The sequence below is a fragment of the Giraffa tippelskirchi genome, chromosome 6 (genome assembly GCF_054371585.1).
Source record: "Giraffa tippelskirchi isolate mGirTip1 chromosome 6, T2T-mGirTip1v1.2.pri, whole genome shotgun sequence".
NCBI lineage: Eukaryota > Metazoa > Chordata > Mammalia > Artiodactyla > Giraffidae > Giraffa > Giraffa tippelskirchi.
In genome coordinates, this window is record NC_137280.1 from 76,281,511 (window position 1) to 76,298,701 (window position 17,191).

Here is a 17,191-nt window from a genome sequence, read left to right on the forward strand (position 1 = left end):
GCCCTGGCCTGACGTGACAAAGCTGCCATTGCCAGGGGTTGGAAGGAATGGGATTCGGTATGGGTGGCCCTGGTGGCGCTGGGCCTTGGGGCTCGGGTCTGTGCCACCTGAGCTGAGGACCCAGGCCCAAGTCAAAGCAGAGCCCCCCTGTGCCTAGCACTGGCCCCGCGCTGGGGCGGGGAGGAGTGAGGGGCCCACGCTTGGGTCTAGGGACCGCGGCTCTCTCTGCACCTGCGACCATCCCTGGCCCACCGAAGCCGGTTGGATCCCTCACCAACATGCACCTTCCGGCAGGTCTCCGCACCCCTGGCGGACTTAGCAGTGGGCCTGGCACATAGTAGGTGCCTAATGAAGGATGGGTGGGTGAAGGACGACTGAAGGAGGGGTCTTGGGGACAAACACCCCGCCCCGCCCCTGAAACCATTACACCCGCCGGCCTCCACCGTAGGTGGGGTGGGGGGAAGAAGGGTGGAGCAGGAGAGGGGGGAGAAAGTCTGCGCGTCCGGCCCCGCGCAGCGTCCCTGATCTAGGGGCCTATGGGGTGGGTAGGGCAGGGGGATACCTGATTCTCAGTAACTCTAGAGGCGGCGGCAGCTTCGCATGCAGTGCGCATTATTGCTCTATAGTCGGCTTCGGACTAACTAAGAGGGACTGGGAGCGGGCAGCTCCGGGAAGGGACGGGAAGGGGGCTGGGGCTGCATGCAGTGACGTCACAAAGGCGGCGGCCAATGGGGCGGGCCCTTGGGGCGGGGTCGCCGCCGAGGCTTTGGCATAGACGGGTGTAAGTTGGCAACAGAGTGAGGGCGGGGTCTGGGGCTCGGGGAGGGGGCCGGCCTCTGAGAGGCGGGGCCTGCGGCTTCCGAGAGGCGGAGCCCAGGTGGGCGGGGTTCGGGGGCGGGGAAAATGATCCTGGACATCCCAAGCCCCAGGCGTCGGCGGGAAGGATAGGGGCCTCTGCACCCCTTCCCGGATCCGAGTGCAATCCATTCATAAATAAAACGTACAAATACAGAAGGAAAACCCGACGCATCCGCAACCCCCCTAGGGGGCTTTACCCGCAAAGCGAATACAGAGAGGTGTGTAGAGGGCAGTGCCCAGGCCTGCCCTGCCGGGCCCCAGGAATCCGTTCTCCAACACCGAATGCCCCGGTACGAGGGAGAGGGCCCCGGGGCAGGGCGGGAGCGGGGTCTCAGGAGGTCGGATAAGTCCATGCGGTTTGATATGCGTCATTATTATTCGTTATGGAGGACAGAGCCTGGGAAGCTGGGCTGGAAGAATTCGGATTTGGCAGAGGATGCGAGGCGAGGGTAGGAGAGCGGCTCGGACTGAGGCCCCGGAAGGAAGCCAAGGGAGAGAGGTGCCGCCGTCCGCCCCAGTCCCCGATCCGTACGCGTCTAACACTCCCGGGGCTCAGCGGACACCGAGGAGGAGGCGCAGATAGCCTCTGCGCCTCTCACCCTGCTCCTCCTCCGCTGCTACTCCCCGACGTCTAGGCCGCAGGCCGGGCTCTGGAAGGCTTGGGAAGGGGTGGGGAAGACCTGAGTCTCTGCCACGCGATCCAGGGGCGCAGAAGAGGGAGGAGGGGGCGCTCCCTACCTCACCCCACCCCGGTCTCAGAGACCTAACTCGGAGATGAGGTTCGGTTCTGGGTCTCCTCGACCCTATTGCTGGGAAAAAGCCTGGGGCACCCTGGAGGGGAAGGGAGGGGGGCTCGGGGTGGGTCTCCCCTCGGGACCCTATTGCTTGAAGGGGCCGGGAAGGCCCCTGGCGGGCGGGGCGGGGCCGGGCCCCCTCCCCCTATTGCTGTGAGGAGGGGCCCGCCCTCCGGCCCCTCCGCCTGGTCGCCGGCGGAGACCTCCCTGGGGGCCCGTATTGCTGAGAGCCAACCCGGCTGGCGGAGGTACCGCCGCCCTAGGCCTGCACAGGGCTGAGATGCGGCGGCGCGGTGGGCGCAGGGGCCGGGGCACCGCCGCCGGCGGCGCCCTTGAAGCAGGCCGACTCGTAGTGCTTGTTGAGATAGGACTTGAGCGCGAAGCTCTTCTTGCAGCGCTTGCACTGGAAGTGCTTGAAGGCGGAGTGCGTCTGCATGTGCGCGCGCAGGTTGGAGCGGTCGGCGAAGGCCTTGCCGCAGTGCGCGCAGCCGAAGGGCTTCTCGCCTGTGTGGGAACGCATGTGGCCCTGCAGCAGCCAGGGCCGCGAGAAGGCCTTGCCGCACACGCCGCACTTGTGGCGCAGGTCGTGCGTGAGCAGGTGCATGGCCATGGCCGGCATGGACACGTACACCTTGCCGCACGTCGGGCATCGCCGCGCCAGCTGGCTGTCCAGGCTGCGATGCGTCTGCTTGTGGCGGCTCAGGTTAGACGACGTGGCATACGTTTTGCCGCACTCGCCGCACGCGTGCCGGCCTCCGGAGCTGCCGGCCCCAGGCCCCGCGCGCGCCTCGGTGCCCGCCCCCGCGCGCGCGCCGCCCCGACCCCCAGCCCCCGACCCCGCACCGCGCGTGCCCGCCCCGACCCCGCCTCCGCCGTCGACGTCTGGGGCCGCCGCCGAGGCTGCGGAGGGGGCGGCGGCGGCGCTGGTGTTGGCTGCCTTACGACGGGAGCGCCCGTCGGTGATGAAGAAGGAGTCAGCTGCGTAGCCCTCGCTGACCGCCGCGTCGCCGTTGATGTAGCCACCTGCGGCTGTGGCCAGCTCCGGGCGCGGGGTGGGCGGCGGCGCCGAGCCCGCGGCCGCCGGGCCCAGCTCTCCCCGCACGGCCGCAGCGTACATGGGCTCCGGGGATGGCCCTTTGAGCAAGGCCGCCTCGGCATCGCCATCGTAGACGGAGGCGGGCCCCGCGTAGTCGTTGAGGTATCCTAAGGGCCGAGGCGGACAGACAGGCAGACAGCGGGAGGGGAACCGGGCAGCAGGCAAGACACACAGGAGGGTGGCGAGAGACACCGGGGCCGCCAAGAAGAAGGGAACAGGGAGGACAAAGGATAAGGGGCAGAGGGAGAGCGGGGCAGGGAGGGTGGCGACGGCAGGGAAGGGAGGAGAGAGAGGAGAGATGAGCCAGGGCCCGGCCGGGCTGCACCCCGCCCTCGCTGGAGGAGGGAAAGGCTCGCATCTTCGGGCGCGGCTGCCCACCCCCCCACCTTCCGAGGAGCTTCAAGGTCAGGGGGGAGGGGCGGCGCTTCCCTCGCCCTCCTTCCCCTCCTCCCCTCCCCCTCTCCCTCCCCCTCGGGTTCTCCCCACTTCAGCAGTTTTCCTTGATTATGCAACACACTGCAGAACCGCAGCACACAAAGCCAAGACCGCCTGTCCAGGGACCCCGTCGCTCCTGCTCTCACGGTTCCCACTGGCTTATCCACCGTGCCCAGAGCCTGTGTCCAGCTGCCCTGTTCTGGTGCTCCAGGTCTCCCAACAAGCCCTGGAGAATTCTGCCTCCCTTTCATCTTCCAGGTCTCCCACTACTCACTAGATTTGACCACCTTCCGTTCCAGCCCTGTCTCCCCCCATCCACTCTGTTTCTCCCCACTCCACTCCTTTCTGTCATCCTGCACCATTGGGTACCACCTTGTTCCACATTACCCCCTCCCCTCAGGCCCTAATCCTTTGTGGGGCTTTCCTGAACCCCAGGAAAGGTGACCAGGAAGACGCTGTGTTGAAGGCAGTGCCAGGGCATGTACCAGCAGACACCTTCACAGGGACAAGCTGCAGGCAGGAAGCATTATTCATGTCTGCAACTGCGATTATTCTCAAGGCATGAGATGGATCTCACAACCTCAAAGTCACAAATACACACCCCACACGACGCAGAGTCTGGCTTCTTCAGAGTTACCCTCAGCCTCTCAGACTGTCAATTCTGGAGTCCCCTCAGGGTGGGCCGCACCCTGAGCCAGGCCTGCACCACCTACTCACGCAGGGTCAGACATGCAGCCAACCAGACACCCTCTCAGCTGGGGTTGCCAGTCACATGGGCACATAGCAGCCTCAGAGTCACATGGCCCCATGTAGTGGCACACAGACAGGCACACACTCATACAGGGTCACACACAAGTGCACATAGTCACATGGCCACACGCAGTCACATGGGCGCACACAGGCTCACACACAGGCTTATGCTCCTGCAGGTCACATTTGTTTTACCACCCAGCAGGTCACATTTGTTTTACCACCCCAGGCTGCTGGTACTCCCAGCCCCCTTGCCCACTTGCTAGCAATTGTCCTTGAATTTGGGCGACCTGACACAAAGAGCCTCCCCCTGCCTCCAGCACTTGGACTTCCCTGCCCACAGCCCACCTGCCCACACCGTTCTCCCTGACCCCACACCAGGGATGGGGGCACTGCTGCTGCCTCTGCCCCGACAGGTGGGCGGCCCCCACTGGACCACATGGCTACTCCCTGGAGCTCCTAGCACTTCCCTGCTGGCCCTAGCAGGGGGTCTAGAGGTGCAGCCAAAGAAAAGAAGAGGGTTCTGAGGCAGGCTGTTTTCTGAGTGTGGTTTGCATACATTGCTGGGTCCTCTCATGTTAGTAGGGTCCATTCTGTGTTGGTCAGGGCGCGGGTCAGTGTGTTCCTCCTGTTCCTGACCCCTGTTCCCCACGTTCTCTCCTCCATCCACACTCTCCCTGCCCAGCCTTGGCTCCGTTCTGGCCTGCCTCTGCGTTCCCCTCTCCCCACCCCCATCCCCATCCCCTCCCAAGTCCACTTCAGCCACTGCCTCCTGCTGGTTCTGGTTCCTCCGAGTCTATTGCCTGGGGTTCCTGGTCCCTCCGGCCCCACTCTCTGACCCTCTATCCCTTCCAGCACTGAGCCCCTCGCCTGCTGCCCCCAGCCTCATCCCAATTCACACCTTTCTCCTGCAGTCGCACGCCGAGGTCGCTCCGGGCGCGCCCGTAGGAGCTCTCGAGGTCTGCCGAGGAAAATGTGTCAAGTTTGACCTTCTTGACCAGGAAGGATCTGGGCATGATTCCTGCGGGGCTCCGGCGCTGTGGGCCTGCGGAGCCGGGACGCGGGGGGGCTGCGGCCGTGGCGGGGCCCCGTCACCATCCGAGGAGCGGCTGAGGCAGCACGGGTCCCCACTCTGGCCTCTGGATGCTGCCGCGCGGTGCCGTCCTCTCTCCTGCCTGCTCGTCCTGCGTTGCCTCCTCTGCTGCTCCGGACCCCTCTTTTTCTCCTTCCTTCCTTCCTTCTCTTCTTCTATTCTTCACTGCTCTTCTCTTCTCTCTTCTCTTCCTTCCTTCCTTCCTTCCTTTCCTCCTCTGGTCCCGGCTTCCCAGCCCGCAGTGCCGCCCCTGGACAGGCGGGGGAGGAGGCTGGGGGGGCGGAGAGGGGGGAGCGGCTCCGTCCCGGGCCCGGAGGCTGCGAGTGGGTGCAGGGCGGGCCCGGCTCCGCGGCCCCCTTCCCCTCCCCCCCGCCGCCGCGGCGGAGCCTCAGTCAGCGACCCCCCATGCCCCCAGAGGTAGCGGCGCGGGGCCTGGAGAAGGCGGCGGCGGCGGTAGTGCTGGCAGCTTCAGCACCGCGGCCAGCTCCGGCCCCGCCAGCACCTCGGCCAGCGACCGGGCGCTCACAGCCGGAGAGAGCGGCGAGGGGCGGGCCGCGGGGGCTCGGCCTCCGGGCGGGGGTCCTCGGCGGGGGTCTCTGGGAAGCTTGCTTTATTGTTCTGCAGCCGGAGCGAGCGGCGGCGGCGACGGCGGCGGGCGGGGGGCGGGGGTCCTGGGGGGAGGGGTGCTTGGGGAGGGCGGGCCGAGGGAAGGTGGGAGGGAGGGAGAGGGGCTCCGGGGGCGGGGCTCGGCGCTCGGACAGCTCCCGGGCCCAGCCTCCTGCGCCCGCGGCCGCCTCTGCCAGCGGCCCGGCCCAGCCTCCGGCTTTTAAAGCCCAGGAGCTACGGCAGGGGGAGGGACGAGTGGGGGAGAGGACGGCGGAAATGGCTCCGCGGGGCCTGGCCCCCGCCAGGGTCTCCTGGGAGGGGTCTTGGGGATGCCGCGGCCCCCGCTCGCGTGGCGTTCCCCCGAGAGGCTCCGGGAACGGAGGCCCAGACGTCCGCAGCATTGTGGGGCGTGGGAGGAGAGGTGGGAGCAGGCCTCTGGCCCACGAGCCCGGACTCGGGATCTTTGAAGAACACACGGCGGACCCCAGAATGGTCGGTCCGGCCAGCCCAGCTGTCGGTTGTGGAGGCGAGGGATCTGCGGGGGCAGGTGGGGGAGGCGAGCGGAGAAGCAGCGAATGCTGAGGCAGCGAAAGCTCCTTGTGGAAGTGCTGCGCGCACCCTGTGTCGCAGTGTGTCCCTGCCGCTCGGTCACCCGGGCTGACCCCGTGCCCGCTGGAGAGGCCTCCTGCACCCCCGCTCTTCCCCCAAGGGGCGGAGGTCGAGCGCAGAGGCGACGCAGCGAGCGGGGTGTGAAGGCGGAGAGGGTCTGCTGTGCCCTTGCTCCAGAAATTCGGTTTCACTGGTGGTTTTCCGCCCTCCCGCGCGCCTGCAGCTCCCCCACGCGGCGCCGCAACCAGGCGGATAACCCTTCCCCCGGCCGCCCGCCCCGAGTTTGCAGCCCGCATGACGTCAGGCCCGGCGGCCAATGGATGGCGCGGGGGTGCGGGGAGTTCCGGGCCTCACAATGGCCGCGCGCAGTTAGGGCCCGGCTCCGCCATTGTCCCCTCATGAGCCCCCGCCCGTGGCTCGGGTCTCCCTGCTCCAAGCGCGTCCCCCGCGGCCCGCTGTCTCTGGGGACCAAGGTCGTAGGGGCGGCCCCGGGAGTGTGCGGGCGCGCCCCGACCGGGAGCGCGTGCGGGGGCGCGTGCGAGGCGGGGGCGCGCGCACCCGTCGCAGCGCGCGGTGACCTTGTGCGGGGCTGCTCCGCGGGCCCGCGGACCCGGCCGGGCGCGCGGCAGGAGGGCAGCTTCGGGGGCGCGCTTTCGGGGGCGCGCCGCCCGCTGGTCTCTCTACTTCACCTCGCGTAGCAACCAAAGAGCCGAGCGAGCCGGCCCGGCTCGGGGAGCGGCAGAGACCGCAGGCCCGCTTTGTGGCGGCGGCGGGATATTCATCTTGCGTGGCGGGTGCTCCCGAGGGGCAGGGGCGGGACGCGGCCGCCCCCTTATCGCCGAGCCGCAGCCGGCGGGGCCCGCAGTGGGGGCGGGAGCAGGGATCCCTCTTGGCCGAGCTGCTCATTCCTGACCCTTCCCGGGGGGGAGGGAGAGCGGCGGAGGCGCAGCCGGAGGCGCGGGGCCAATTAGCATTTTGATTGCGGGACGGGGGGCTCATCTGGACCGAAGCCTAATTACCGGACGAACCCTCGGGGCGCCAGGGGGACGTGCCAGGCTCAGTCCCTTCAGCTGGAGCTCCCCACCTCCGGTAAAGTCCGCCCCAATACCGCTGTCGGACCGCGTCCCTGTCCCCCTCCGTGAGTCCCATCGCCCCATCGTCTGTCGTGCGCTTTTGTTCCTCCACCTCGTCCGTCCTCTTTCACTCCCCTGACCTTTGGCCCCACTCCGCACCTCTCTCCTCAGTTCCATTCCTCCATCGCCGTTCGCTTTTCCCTCATTTCTGTCTTCCTTCAGTCAACTTCTCTGTTTCTCCTTTCCCGGCTCCTGGTGCCAGTTCCTGCCTCTCTGTCAATTTCCCATCCCTTGGCTCCCAATGCTCTTGATGACAGGGCGGTGTCAGAGCACCGACACATGTGTCCCCTGGCCAGGCGCTCCCGAGGGGATCGTCTGGGCCACCTTTGCTTGCCCTCGTGTGGGTAGAGCCTGCAGCCCCTGGGGCGCCCAGCAGGGAGGGGCAGCTGGGCCTAGGCCCTGGCCATCAGTCCACAACGGCCAGGGTGTGGAGAGCACATGGGGCCTGTGAGCAATTACCCAGTCCTCCTCGCCTGCCTCCTTTCAGGCACCCTGAGGTCGAGGTCACTGTGCCCCACGATGGGGTCCAGCCCACCAGGGAGAGGCTGGGAAAGGACAGTTGGAGATACTAATGCTTTTGGAAAGTTACAGCCCCTTCCCCTCGGGCCACCATGAGTCTTCCACTGGGAGCTGGAGGTATAAGGGGCCTTGCTACAGAAGAAGAGACCCGGGTCTCGGTGGCAGACCCAGTGGTTCAGTGCAATCCAGCACCCCAGGTGTATGCACGCGCTGCACCCCAAGGAGTCTTTCAGCCTGAAGGTCTCAGTCATCCTGTACTGCTTCACATTGCAGCAACAGCCCCTCATCCATGTCAGATGGGAAGGATTTGGTATTGGTTCTGTGTTCCTCTGCCTGCCTCTGCTCCTAGGCATGTGAGGCCTGGCAGGTCCCAGGTAACCAAAACACCAGACTGTAGGGGGAGACTCGCAGTGCCGTATCCTCAGCACCCTGCTCCCAGCAGAGCCGGGAGCCCCATGTATGCCCACCTAAGGGCCCTCAGGTCACCTGCTCACCCCCTCTGCCCCACCCTCGGCTCCAGTGGCTCTCTCTGGAGCCCCTTCTGCCTTCACTCCACTAATGTACACTGAATACCAGTCCATGCTCTGAAGTGCTTGTTTGAGGCAGGGGCAGCAGACACTGATCTCTGTGATCCTAGAGCCCATGGTCCAGCCCAGGAAACAGACACCACCCAGTGAAAGCTGCGGTGATGAGAGCAGGAGGAGGGAAGGACCTGGGAGGAGAAAAGTGTGGAGGGCTGCTGAGACTGGATAGTACTGGGAGAGACCACCCATGCAGAGGTCCTGAGGCCAGAGTGGCGGGTATGTGGGCAGGAGCCCTGGTCCAGAGAAGGACAGGTGCATGAGGGAGAGCAGTAACAAGCTGAAGAAGAAGAAGGTGAGGACTAAGCCTGCGAGGTGGTTATAGGCTTTGGCCTCTGTCCCAGAGGCGATGGGATTTATGCCTTTGAGGAGCAGCAGGGAGGCCAGTGGGGTTAAGCAGAGGGGTTGAGTTTATCCAGGTGAGCTACTGAGAGGCATCTGAGTCAAGGGGTGAGCACGGGAGGGGTGGCAGTGATTGTGGAATCTAAACCGGGTGAGGAGGGGTGAGGACAAGACAGGCTGGGGTTCTGGGGTGCTGCGGTCAGGAGTGAGCTGGGAGAGGGTGGCGGCAGAGAACCCGGCTGTGGAACTGAAATGCCGGGGCGGGGTTGGGGGAGTTCCTGGAGGTGAACCACCTGGAGGGTACCACCGAGGATGAGGTCATCACCGAGGGGCAGGGGCTGAAGGGTGGTCCAGGGGGATATTGAGACCACCAGGAATTTGGACCTGACACAGCGACGGGGCACGATGCCCACGGCAAGGGCTGGGGTGGGTGGTCAGTGCAGCCAATGGACGTGTCAGCCAGGACTCAGGGGCTTGCAGGCTGCAGCAGGAACAGAGAGTGGCACTTCCAGGCGTGGGGGCAAGGTAGAGAGAGAAAAAGCAGCCCCCAGAGAAGGCCGGCAGGAAGGGAGAGAGCAAAGACTGAGCTGTGCCTGACTCTGGGGGAGGGTGTCAGGATGGGGGGGGGCTTTACTGCCCAACAGGAACATGTGATGTGTGCTGGGAGGGGCTAATGGGACAAGGTGGGGAGGAAGACCCAGTCCTGCTGGGGCAGGACATCAGAGCTACAGGGGGAGGCCAGACCATGAGACAACTGAAACCTTCTGCCTGAAAAGACCAGGAAAAACAAGGGTGAACATCAAAGTAGTAGAAAATGAGAGCAGTAAATACAGCAATGGTTACTGTTCTGATGGTAGAAACAACTAGTATTAGGTGAACTTGTATGGAATAGAAATGCTGATACCCTCAGGGGTTAATAGGTATTTTACTACACAAGAAATGAGGCTTCACCAGAAAAGACATTAAACCACAAATATGAAAATTCAGGTTTTGGGATTTGGTTTGGTTTTTTTTTACATGTAATTATAGAAAATATCAGATATGCACAAAAGTGTAGAGCGTCAGACTGTGTGCCTGTCACCACCATCACCTAAGACCAGATCACAGCCAATCTGGGCTCCTTTCTGTCTCTCCCCCCATCACAAAATGCCACTTTTCTCTTAGGAAATAAAGACATGAGAGCAGGTGGGCCTGGCTGTTGTATCAGAGACCCCCAGCTCCTGCTCTGAGTCAATCTAGCCCTGCCTGGGGATACCAGGAAGTCCCACCAGGCCCTGCCTGCTTCCTTTGTGGGGAGGGGCATCCCCTTAGCCTGCTGTGTCCAGGGTCTCAAGGACCTATTGGAGAAGCCAGCCACCCCAAAGTGGCCTAGGTCCCTCCTCAGTCCAAGGGATCCAGCTGCCAGAACCACTCAGTCTCCATCTCTCATCCTCAGCCTGAGCTGTAACTCCCAAAGAATTGAAACACCTCTGTGCCTGAGTTCCACGTGTTAACATGGTGTCTGCCCGATCAAGTCACCGGGCACTCGAGTCCAGGACCGTTCTTTGGGGAGTTTTAGAGGAGACTCCAGAGCAGGGACAGAGTGAGCCCTGGGGAGAAGGGAGAAGGTGACCAGGGGAAGGCCAGCGCCAAGGCCACAAAGGCCAGCTCTGGCAGCGGGCAGTCGGCTGCCACCCCTCCTGCGCTACAGAGAGGCTTGGTGGGTGGTGGCCCAGCAGCCTGTACTTCCTGATACAGTGTGGGCCCCGTACTCTCGCTTCCCTGACCTTGCCACGGGGTTGCCACTTTCATTCAACATCTGCTCTGGAACTTGGTGCCCATGGCCTGGAGCAGGCTCCTCCCCTGGTCTCCCCAGACAGGACCAGGCTTGCGGCCTCCTCTCTGCTGCCTGTTTACCTTCTCACTGTCACAGGAACCTGAGACTACACTTCCTCACCAAGGGCACTGGTCGGTCTTCTGAACACTTGCTGGCCTATGTCCCATCCCCCATTGCTACTCCTGGGACTTTTCTCTGAGGTGCACACATGACACATGGCCTGTATGGTCCTCCTGGGAAGGACTCTGGCTCCATTGCCTATGAGGGACACCTTCAGCTGTCAGAGGCTCCAGGGGTTGTCCCTGGCCCCACGTCTCAGCCTTCTAGTGGTGGCCAGCACCCAACGGCTGATCAGTGCAGGAGGCAAAGGCCTGGCGTCTCAGCCTGATGCGTGACGTCTCTGGTGAGCCATTCTGATGCTGGAGCCCTCGCAGGGTGCTGGGCTGGCCTTGGCCCTCCTGCTTCCTCTCTTTCCTCCTCAGGGTGGACCAAGGGGCACATCCTCACACTGCTGCCTCAGTGGCTGCCTCTTGGAGAACCCAGACAAGAGTCAGGAACGAACGGTCCAAGAAGGCAGGCAGCAGGAACTTGGGCAGACTCGCCCACTGCCTGGCTGGCAGCAAGGACCCGCCAGTGGTGCAGGCGGAACACAGACAGGCCCAAGCAGAAGGCCGAGGTCCGATGGTTAGACCTTTGGCCAGTGGTGAGCAGGGATCACACAGCAGGGAGGACACGCGGCAGCAGGCCCAGGACCTCGTGTTCAGGAAGTGCAGGAGCAGCAATCACCAAAGGGACCGGGGGTGGGATGGCTGTGGTTCAGCTCTACTGACGTCTCAGAGGGAGGACAGCAAGAGGCGGAGAGCTTTGTCTAGCCACTGAAGGCCCAGCCCCTTGGTCGCGTGTACTGAGGCAGGCTCCCAGCTCTGCAGCCAAAGTGCAGAGGGTGGTGAGGGTCAGGCCTTGGTTTAAGCATCAGAATACTTGAGCTCCAGAGAAACTAAGATGGATGTCACTTCCAGCACAGAGTGCAGTTACAGGAACCAGATTTACCACCCTACCTGGAACAACTAGAGAACTGGACAAAATAGGGCTTCCCTGGTGGTCCAGTGGTTAGGAATCTGCCTTGCAGGGGACACTTGTTCGATCCCTGGTCCAAAAGGAGCCCACGCGCCACAGAGCAACTAAGTCCATGCAACACAGCCACTGAGCCTGTGCTCTGTAAGCTCACAAGCCACAGCTACTGAAGTCTAGCACCCTAGAGCCCACACTCGGCAACAAGAGAAGGCACCGCGATGAGAAGGCTGAGCACAGCAACTAGAGAGCGTCCCCTGCTTTCCACACTAGAGAAAGCCCGCACACAGCAACAGAGACCCGGCGCAGCCAAAAATAAATATTTTTTAAAAACTGGACAAAATAGATGAAACAACGGGCCTCAAGACATTGGGCACTGGGCAGCGAAGGACAGTGACCCCTGAGAGGGCCATACCCAAGAAAGGACACCTGAGAAACCTCATCTGTATGTGGACTTGACTTAGGTGCAAGATCCTGGACTTGCAGTCTGAACTGAGTTCTGGTATGGGAGGAGATGCTGGAGGTCTTGGGAGGAGTCAGATGGTGGACTGTGGTGGGCTACTTATATTTGTGGCTCCCAGGATCCTGCTGGTGTTCACACATTTGGTAGACCCTTCCCATTCTGGCTCTGGGTTTGGCCACATGACTTGCTTGTCCATTGGGATGTAGTATGAACGATGCTTGCAGATGGTGTGCACTGTGGCACACTGGGTCTTGTCTGCTTATAACTCTCCCTCTTGCAAACCAGCAGCAGGATAGTCTGCTGAATATTGAGACACCACTTGAAAAGAGGCCCTAGAGGATGGGGGTCATCTTGGACATTCTGGCCCCAACTGAGATCCCAGCTGATGCAGCCATATGAGCAATTCCAGCTACACATATGGAGTAGAACCACACAGCTGAGCCCAGCCAGCCCACAAAACCATGACAACAATTACATCATTGCTGTTTGAAGCACCCGAGATCAGGGTGCTTGTTTGTATCCACTTGTTCTCCACCCTTGAGTCCTTCCTTCACTGTTCTGCCTGCCCAGCTCAAGTCCCACCCTGGATTCCTTTCCAGCCTGCATCCAGCCCGCCAGCAAATCCTGTCTGCTATGGCTTCAGTGGAGCTCAGACCTGCCCACAATTCTGTTCCCCTGTGCCCTTCTCTCCCTGCACAATTCCTGCAGCCTCCTGGTCCTTCCCCACACCCTCCTCAGATGGCAGTGCATCTGTGCTTCCAACTCCCCAGCGATTTCCTGAGGCCCCGGCCCCCTTCCTCAGCCCAGCCTGTCTTCTTGTGTCTTCTCTTGCACGTCCAGTTCCCCCCTGCAGCGCACCCTCACACTCCCCCTTCCCAGAAGTCTCTCCCCCAGAGCTCCACAAGATCACAACTTCTCGTATCAGCTCAAATGCTGAATCCTTGCAAAGCCCTGATTCCCTAGCTGAAGGAACCCCACCCTCCTCCAGCCACTTTGCCAGCAAAGGAGTAGGCGCTTCAACCTGGGTCACCCTTAGGTCATCAGCTTCAAGTGGGCAGAGGCTTTGGGTCACTGGGTGAAACCAAAGACAACCTTAAAGCCTCACTGACTGACCGAGCGGCCTTCTGGAGCCCAAGCAGCTGGCATGCCTTTCTAACCCCTGTTGACATCTGACAGACAGCCTGGGCATCCCAGGCCTGGCTCAGTCACAGGCACTCAGCCAAGCAGCCGAGCCCCTGGCTCATACTCCACACTTCTTACCTCCCTTGCTGCACTGACCCCCAACCTATCCCAGTACCTCCACGGCTGGGTTCTGCCCAACCTCTTGAGCCCATCTTCTGGTAGAACCCCTCCTGAGATGTTGGGGTTCCTAGCCTTGAGCCATGAACAACAGTTGCTCCCTGGGATTGCCTAAAGCCATCCGCCTAGCCTCCAGACTCCACTCCAGAGATGGGCAGAGATGCTGGCAGCCAAAAAGTGAGCAATGCTGAGCCAGGGTTCCAGGCAGGGCCAGTGTCACGAGCATGTGACGTGAGGTCCAGGAGCCAGCGCTTGGTTTTATGCTCTAGTGCTACCATCTGGAAATTAATAACTTTTTAACAAGGACCTCTGCATTTTCATTTTGCATGGGGCCCTGCAAATTATGCAGGTGGTCCTGGTTCCAGGGACATTAAGCTGGCATAAGGCACAAAGACCAGACTGGGGTCATGGGCATGGTCCTGAGGGAAAACCCTGACAGGAAACTGAGCTGACTTCTCTGCTCCCACAGCAGCCTCCAGTACCCAGGAAGCAAAAGCACCCACTGCTCAGAGAATGTGGGACTGGGGCCCCACAAGTCAGGCAGGTGCATGCCCCAGGGGTACCGTGGGCCTGTCCCCCAGCAGGCCTTGAGCTCTGGCCCAGGGGGCAGCAGCAACTCTGGGGAGTGGAGTTCACCAGTAGACACAGGGCTTGACCTTTGGCTGTGCCCTTCTCATTGCTGATTGGACTAGAAAAGGCAACTGGCCCAGACTGGACCAATCAGATTCTGACCGTAGATTCTGCTCATTGGTCAGCACTTCTACTGACCGTGAAAGGCAGTGTGTCCCACAGGTGTCCTAGATGCCTGGCTGCTTGTCAGGCTCAGTCCCATACCACCATCTTCCAACCCAAACTCCTGGTTGCTTTCTGGCAGGCTCCCTGGAGGCCCTGTGAGCTGTGCAGGAGAGGAGGATCCTGGAGAGGCAGCCCTGACTCGCACAAAGAAAACCACCAGGCTTGAAGCAAGAGGTCGCTTTATTGAGAAGGCCAGTGGTGGGGTGGAGGCGGAGGACTGGAGGAGAAGGCAGAACGCCTTCTGGAGTGGGAGAGGAGTGGGTGCCTGCTGGCAGCATCACACGTCCGGGTCCCACTGAGGGTTCCCCCAGTCGTAGGCACCAGCCTTGCGCAGCACGATGCCCGGGCTGAAGGCGGTCCCCAGCGGCCAGTGGCGGACCACGTGCCGGTACGACGTGGCCAGGCAGTCAAAGTAGTTAATGTTGAGCTTCCGGGCAATGTACTGGCCCAGGTATTCCATTTGCTGTGTGAGCGGGTGGCGAGTGGCGGTCAGGTCAGCTCTTGCCCGTCCCTCCCCTTACCAAACCGCACCTCCAGCCCTGCCCGTCAGCCCTGGCACCCTCTCTGCCGGCTACCAGCTTGAGGGCCCGGGCCAGGAGCCCATTGTATGCACCATCCACCTGCGAAATGGCCCCATCTTAAGAGCCTAAACAGTGGTCGGCGTCCCTTTGGACCGAGGGGAGAGAAGCGTGTCTGCGCCCGCGGCGGGCTAGGTCGGACGCACCTCGTAGCGCTCCGACAGCTGCACCAGCACTAGCGGCTCCAGCTTGTGGCCGCACAGAACCAGCTGGAAGAAGCACCTTCGGTAGGCTGGTAAGGGGCAAGTTGCTCAGCCCCCCGGCTCTGGGGAGCGGGGGCGGGGCTCCGGGGGCGGGGCGTGGGCCTCCGTGTCCGCCCCTCCCCACTCCACGTGGCTTCCCGTCCCTTGCGCGCCCTCCCCTAGTCCGCGGCCCTTCCCTCGCATCACCGTCCCAGTTGAGCGCCAGGCGCACGTAGACCAGGTGCATGGGGCCCTGACACACGGTGCGGCCCTGGATGGAGAAGTGGTACACGCCGCGCGCGTGGTTCAGCACCAGGCGGCGCCGCGGCAGCGACGAGATCATAAGCCACAGGCCCACGCCCACGCCGTAGGCAGGGAAGCCCCAGGTCTCCTGCTTCTGCACCTGCGGGCGCCGCGGGGACTCCATGAGCCGCCGCTGGGCTGGGGACGGGGTGGTGCGGGGCCCCCGGGATAGGAAGATCGTGGGGGGGGGGCGGGCCCGGGAGCTCAGACCTCGCTCACGAGGTCGAAGCTGATGAGCAAGATGCAGACTATGAAGAGCAGCGTCCCCTTCCACAGCGTGTCCAGGTAGTACTCGAGTACGAAGACTGGGGGCGGCGCGGCAAGGACGCGTGAGGACACCGGGCTCCTGCTCGCTGCCCGAGGTGGCAGCGCCAGGGCTCGGGCCCGGAACAGCCCGCCCCACGTAGGGCCCGGGGCCACGGTCAGGGTCCAGCCTGCGGTTCCAGCGCCTAATCGGGCCGCAGCAGGCCGGGACCGGGACTCTGGTCCCGCCCCCTCGGGTCCCCCGCCCCGCCCCTGGCTCTGCCCCCGCCCCACTCTAGTTGGATTCCAGTCCCCGCCCCGTCTCCCCTCTTCAGCGTTCGAGTCCCGGTCCCTGACTCTGGTCCGCGCGCACCGTTAGGTTGCTGCTGCGTGAACGGGTAGAAACTGTTGTTCTTGAGACGCCTGGCGAGGCTGCGCTCGGTGCAGAAGAGTCCTTGGGCCCAGAGCTGGAAGGGCTTACCGAAAGAGGTCGTAGGCAGGCCGCTGATCCGGCCCTTGGGGGCCTGGGTCGGGTACGGGCGGTCAGCTGGGCAGCTCGTCTGATGCCACTGCCCACTGCCCACAGCTACGCTCATACCTGGGAGAATAATGCCTCCAGGGCTGCGGTCAGGAAGGGGCAAGAGCTCTGAGGCGAAGGCAAGGGAGCGACACCAGGTGGCGGTCTAGGCTGCGTGGCGCCGGGTTCTAGAAGCTCCAGGCAGTGGGTTCTAGAAGGGACCATTCTGTTGTGGTTAGCGTGAACTTCCCGGCTAGCCCCTGCCCCACTGGAGGCCTCCTATACAGCCTGGCTCACATCACGTGCTCAGATCATGCCTGCCAGTCTGCACCATCTGCCATGTCAGGGTCAGTGCTTCCTGGGTGGCAGGTGGGCAGGCGGGATGCAGGGATCCTTGCCCACCCAAAGCTCATGCCCACTCCTCTCACCTCCAGGGCTGGAGCAGCTTCACCTGGGCCTGTACGGCATGTCAGACCGGCTGACTCTAGCCAAGGAAGGCAGCCCTCTGCCCACTCAGAAGTGGTGTCACAGTCTGCGGGAGCTGGACTTGAGTGGCCAGGGCTTCAGTGAGGACCTGGAGCAGGCCTTAGCTGCCTTCTCAGGCACCCCTGGGGTCTCCCACTTGGCCTGTGCTCCCTCAAGGCTCGGCCCGGAACAGCCCGCCCCATGTAGGGCCCAGGGCCGCCTGCAGGCAGGTCCAGCCTGCGATTCCAGCGCCAAGTCCGGCCACAGCCGGCCAGGCCAGGGGCTCTGGCCTGGCCCTTCGCTTCAGCTCCGCCCCCGCCCCAGTTGTATTCCAGTCCCTGCGCCGCGTCATGGCCTTTTAGTGTTCGAGTCCCTGTCCCTCACTCGGGTCCGTCAGCCTTAAGAGTGAGACACCTCAGGCCTAAGTTGGAGAGAAATCAGAAGGCAGGTGCCCACAAGGAGCCCATGGCTGAGCGTGGTCACCCTCTCTCCATTGCCAGGTGTCCTAGTCAGCCTCAGGTACAATCAGAGGCAGCTCACTTTAGTGCCTGAGGGTGCGGCACGCACAGGCACACACACTCAGTCCAGGAGTGAGCTGGCAAGGCACAGCCACAGGCAAACTCAGGAACTCTGGGGGCTATCC

General features: G+C 63.0%; 2 protein-coding genes across 4 annotated transcripts; both read right to left on the reverse strand.

Annotated features, from left to right (window-relative positions):
* Positions 1–1,911: 1,911 nt before the first annotated feature.
* On the reverse strand, positions 1,912–5,010 carry SCRT1 (scratch family transcriptional repressor 1). The gene is made up of 2 exons (XM_081497488.1): positions 4,835–5,010; positions 1,912–2,855 (listed from the first exon to the last, which is right to left on the reverse strand). The coding sequence occupies exons 1-2, from the start codon at positions 4,947–4,949 to the stop codon at positions 1,912–1,914; spliced, it is 1,059 nt and encodes a 352-aa protein (XP_081353614.1). The 5' UTR covers positions 4,950–5,010.
* Positions 5,011–14,422: 9,412 nt separating this feature from the next.
* On the reverse strand, positions 14,423–16,251 carry CATSPERQ (catsper channel auxiliary subunit theta). 3 transcript variants are annotated; one of them, XM_081497497.1, is made up of 5 exons: positions 15,940–16,251; positions 15,534–15,628; positions 15,228–15,423; positions 14,985–15,070; positions 14,423–14,723 (listed from the first exon to the last, which is right to left on the reverse strand). In XM_081497497.1, exons 1-5 carry the CDS (start codon positions 16,160–16,162, stop codon positions 14,538–14,540), a joined length of 786 nt encoding a protein of 261 aa, XP_081353623.1. In that variant the 5' UTR covers positions 16,163–16,251; the 3' UTR covers positions 14,423–14,537. The 3 variants fall into 3 exon arrangements, with proteins under 3 accessions (XP_081353623.1, XP_081353624.1, XP_081353622.1); XM_081497498.1 differs by having other exon boundaries at positions 14,985–15,423; positions 16,048–16,251; XM_081497496.1 differs by having other exon boundaries at positions 14,985–15,423.
* Between the last annotated feature and the right edge of the window lie 940 nt (positions 16,252–17,191).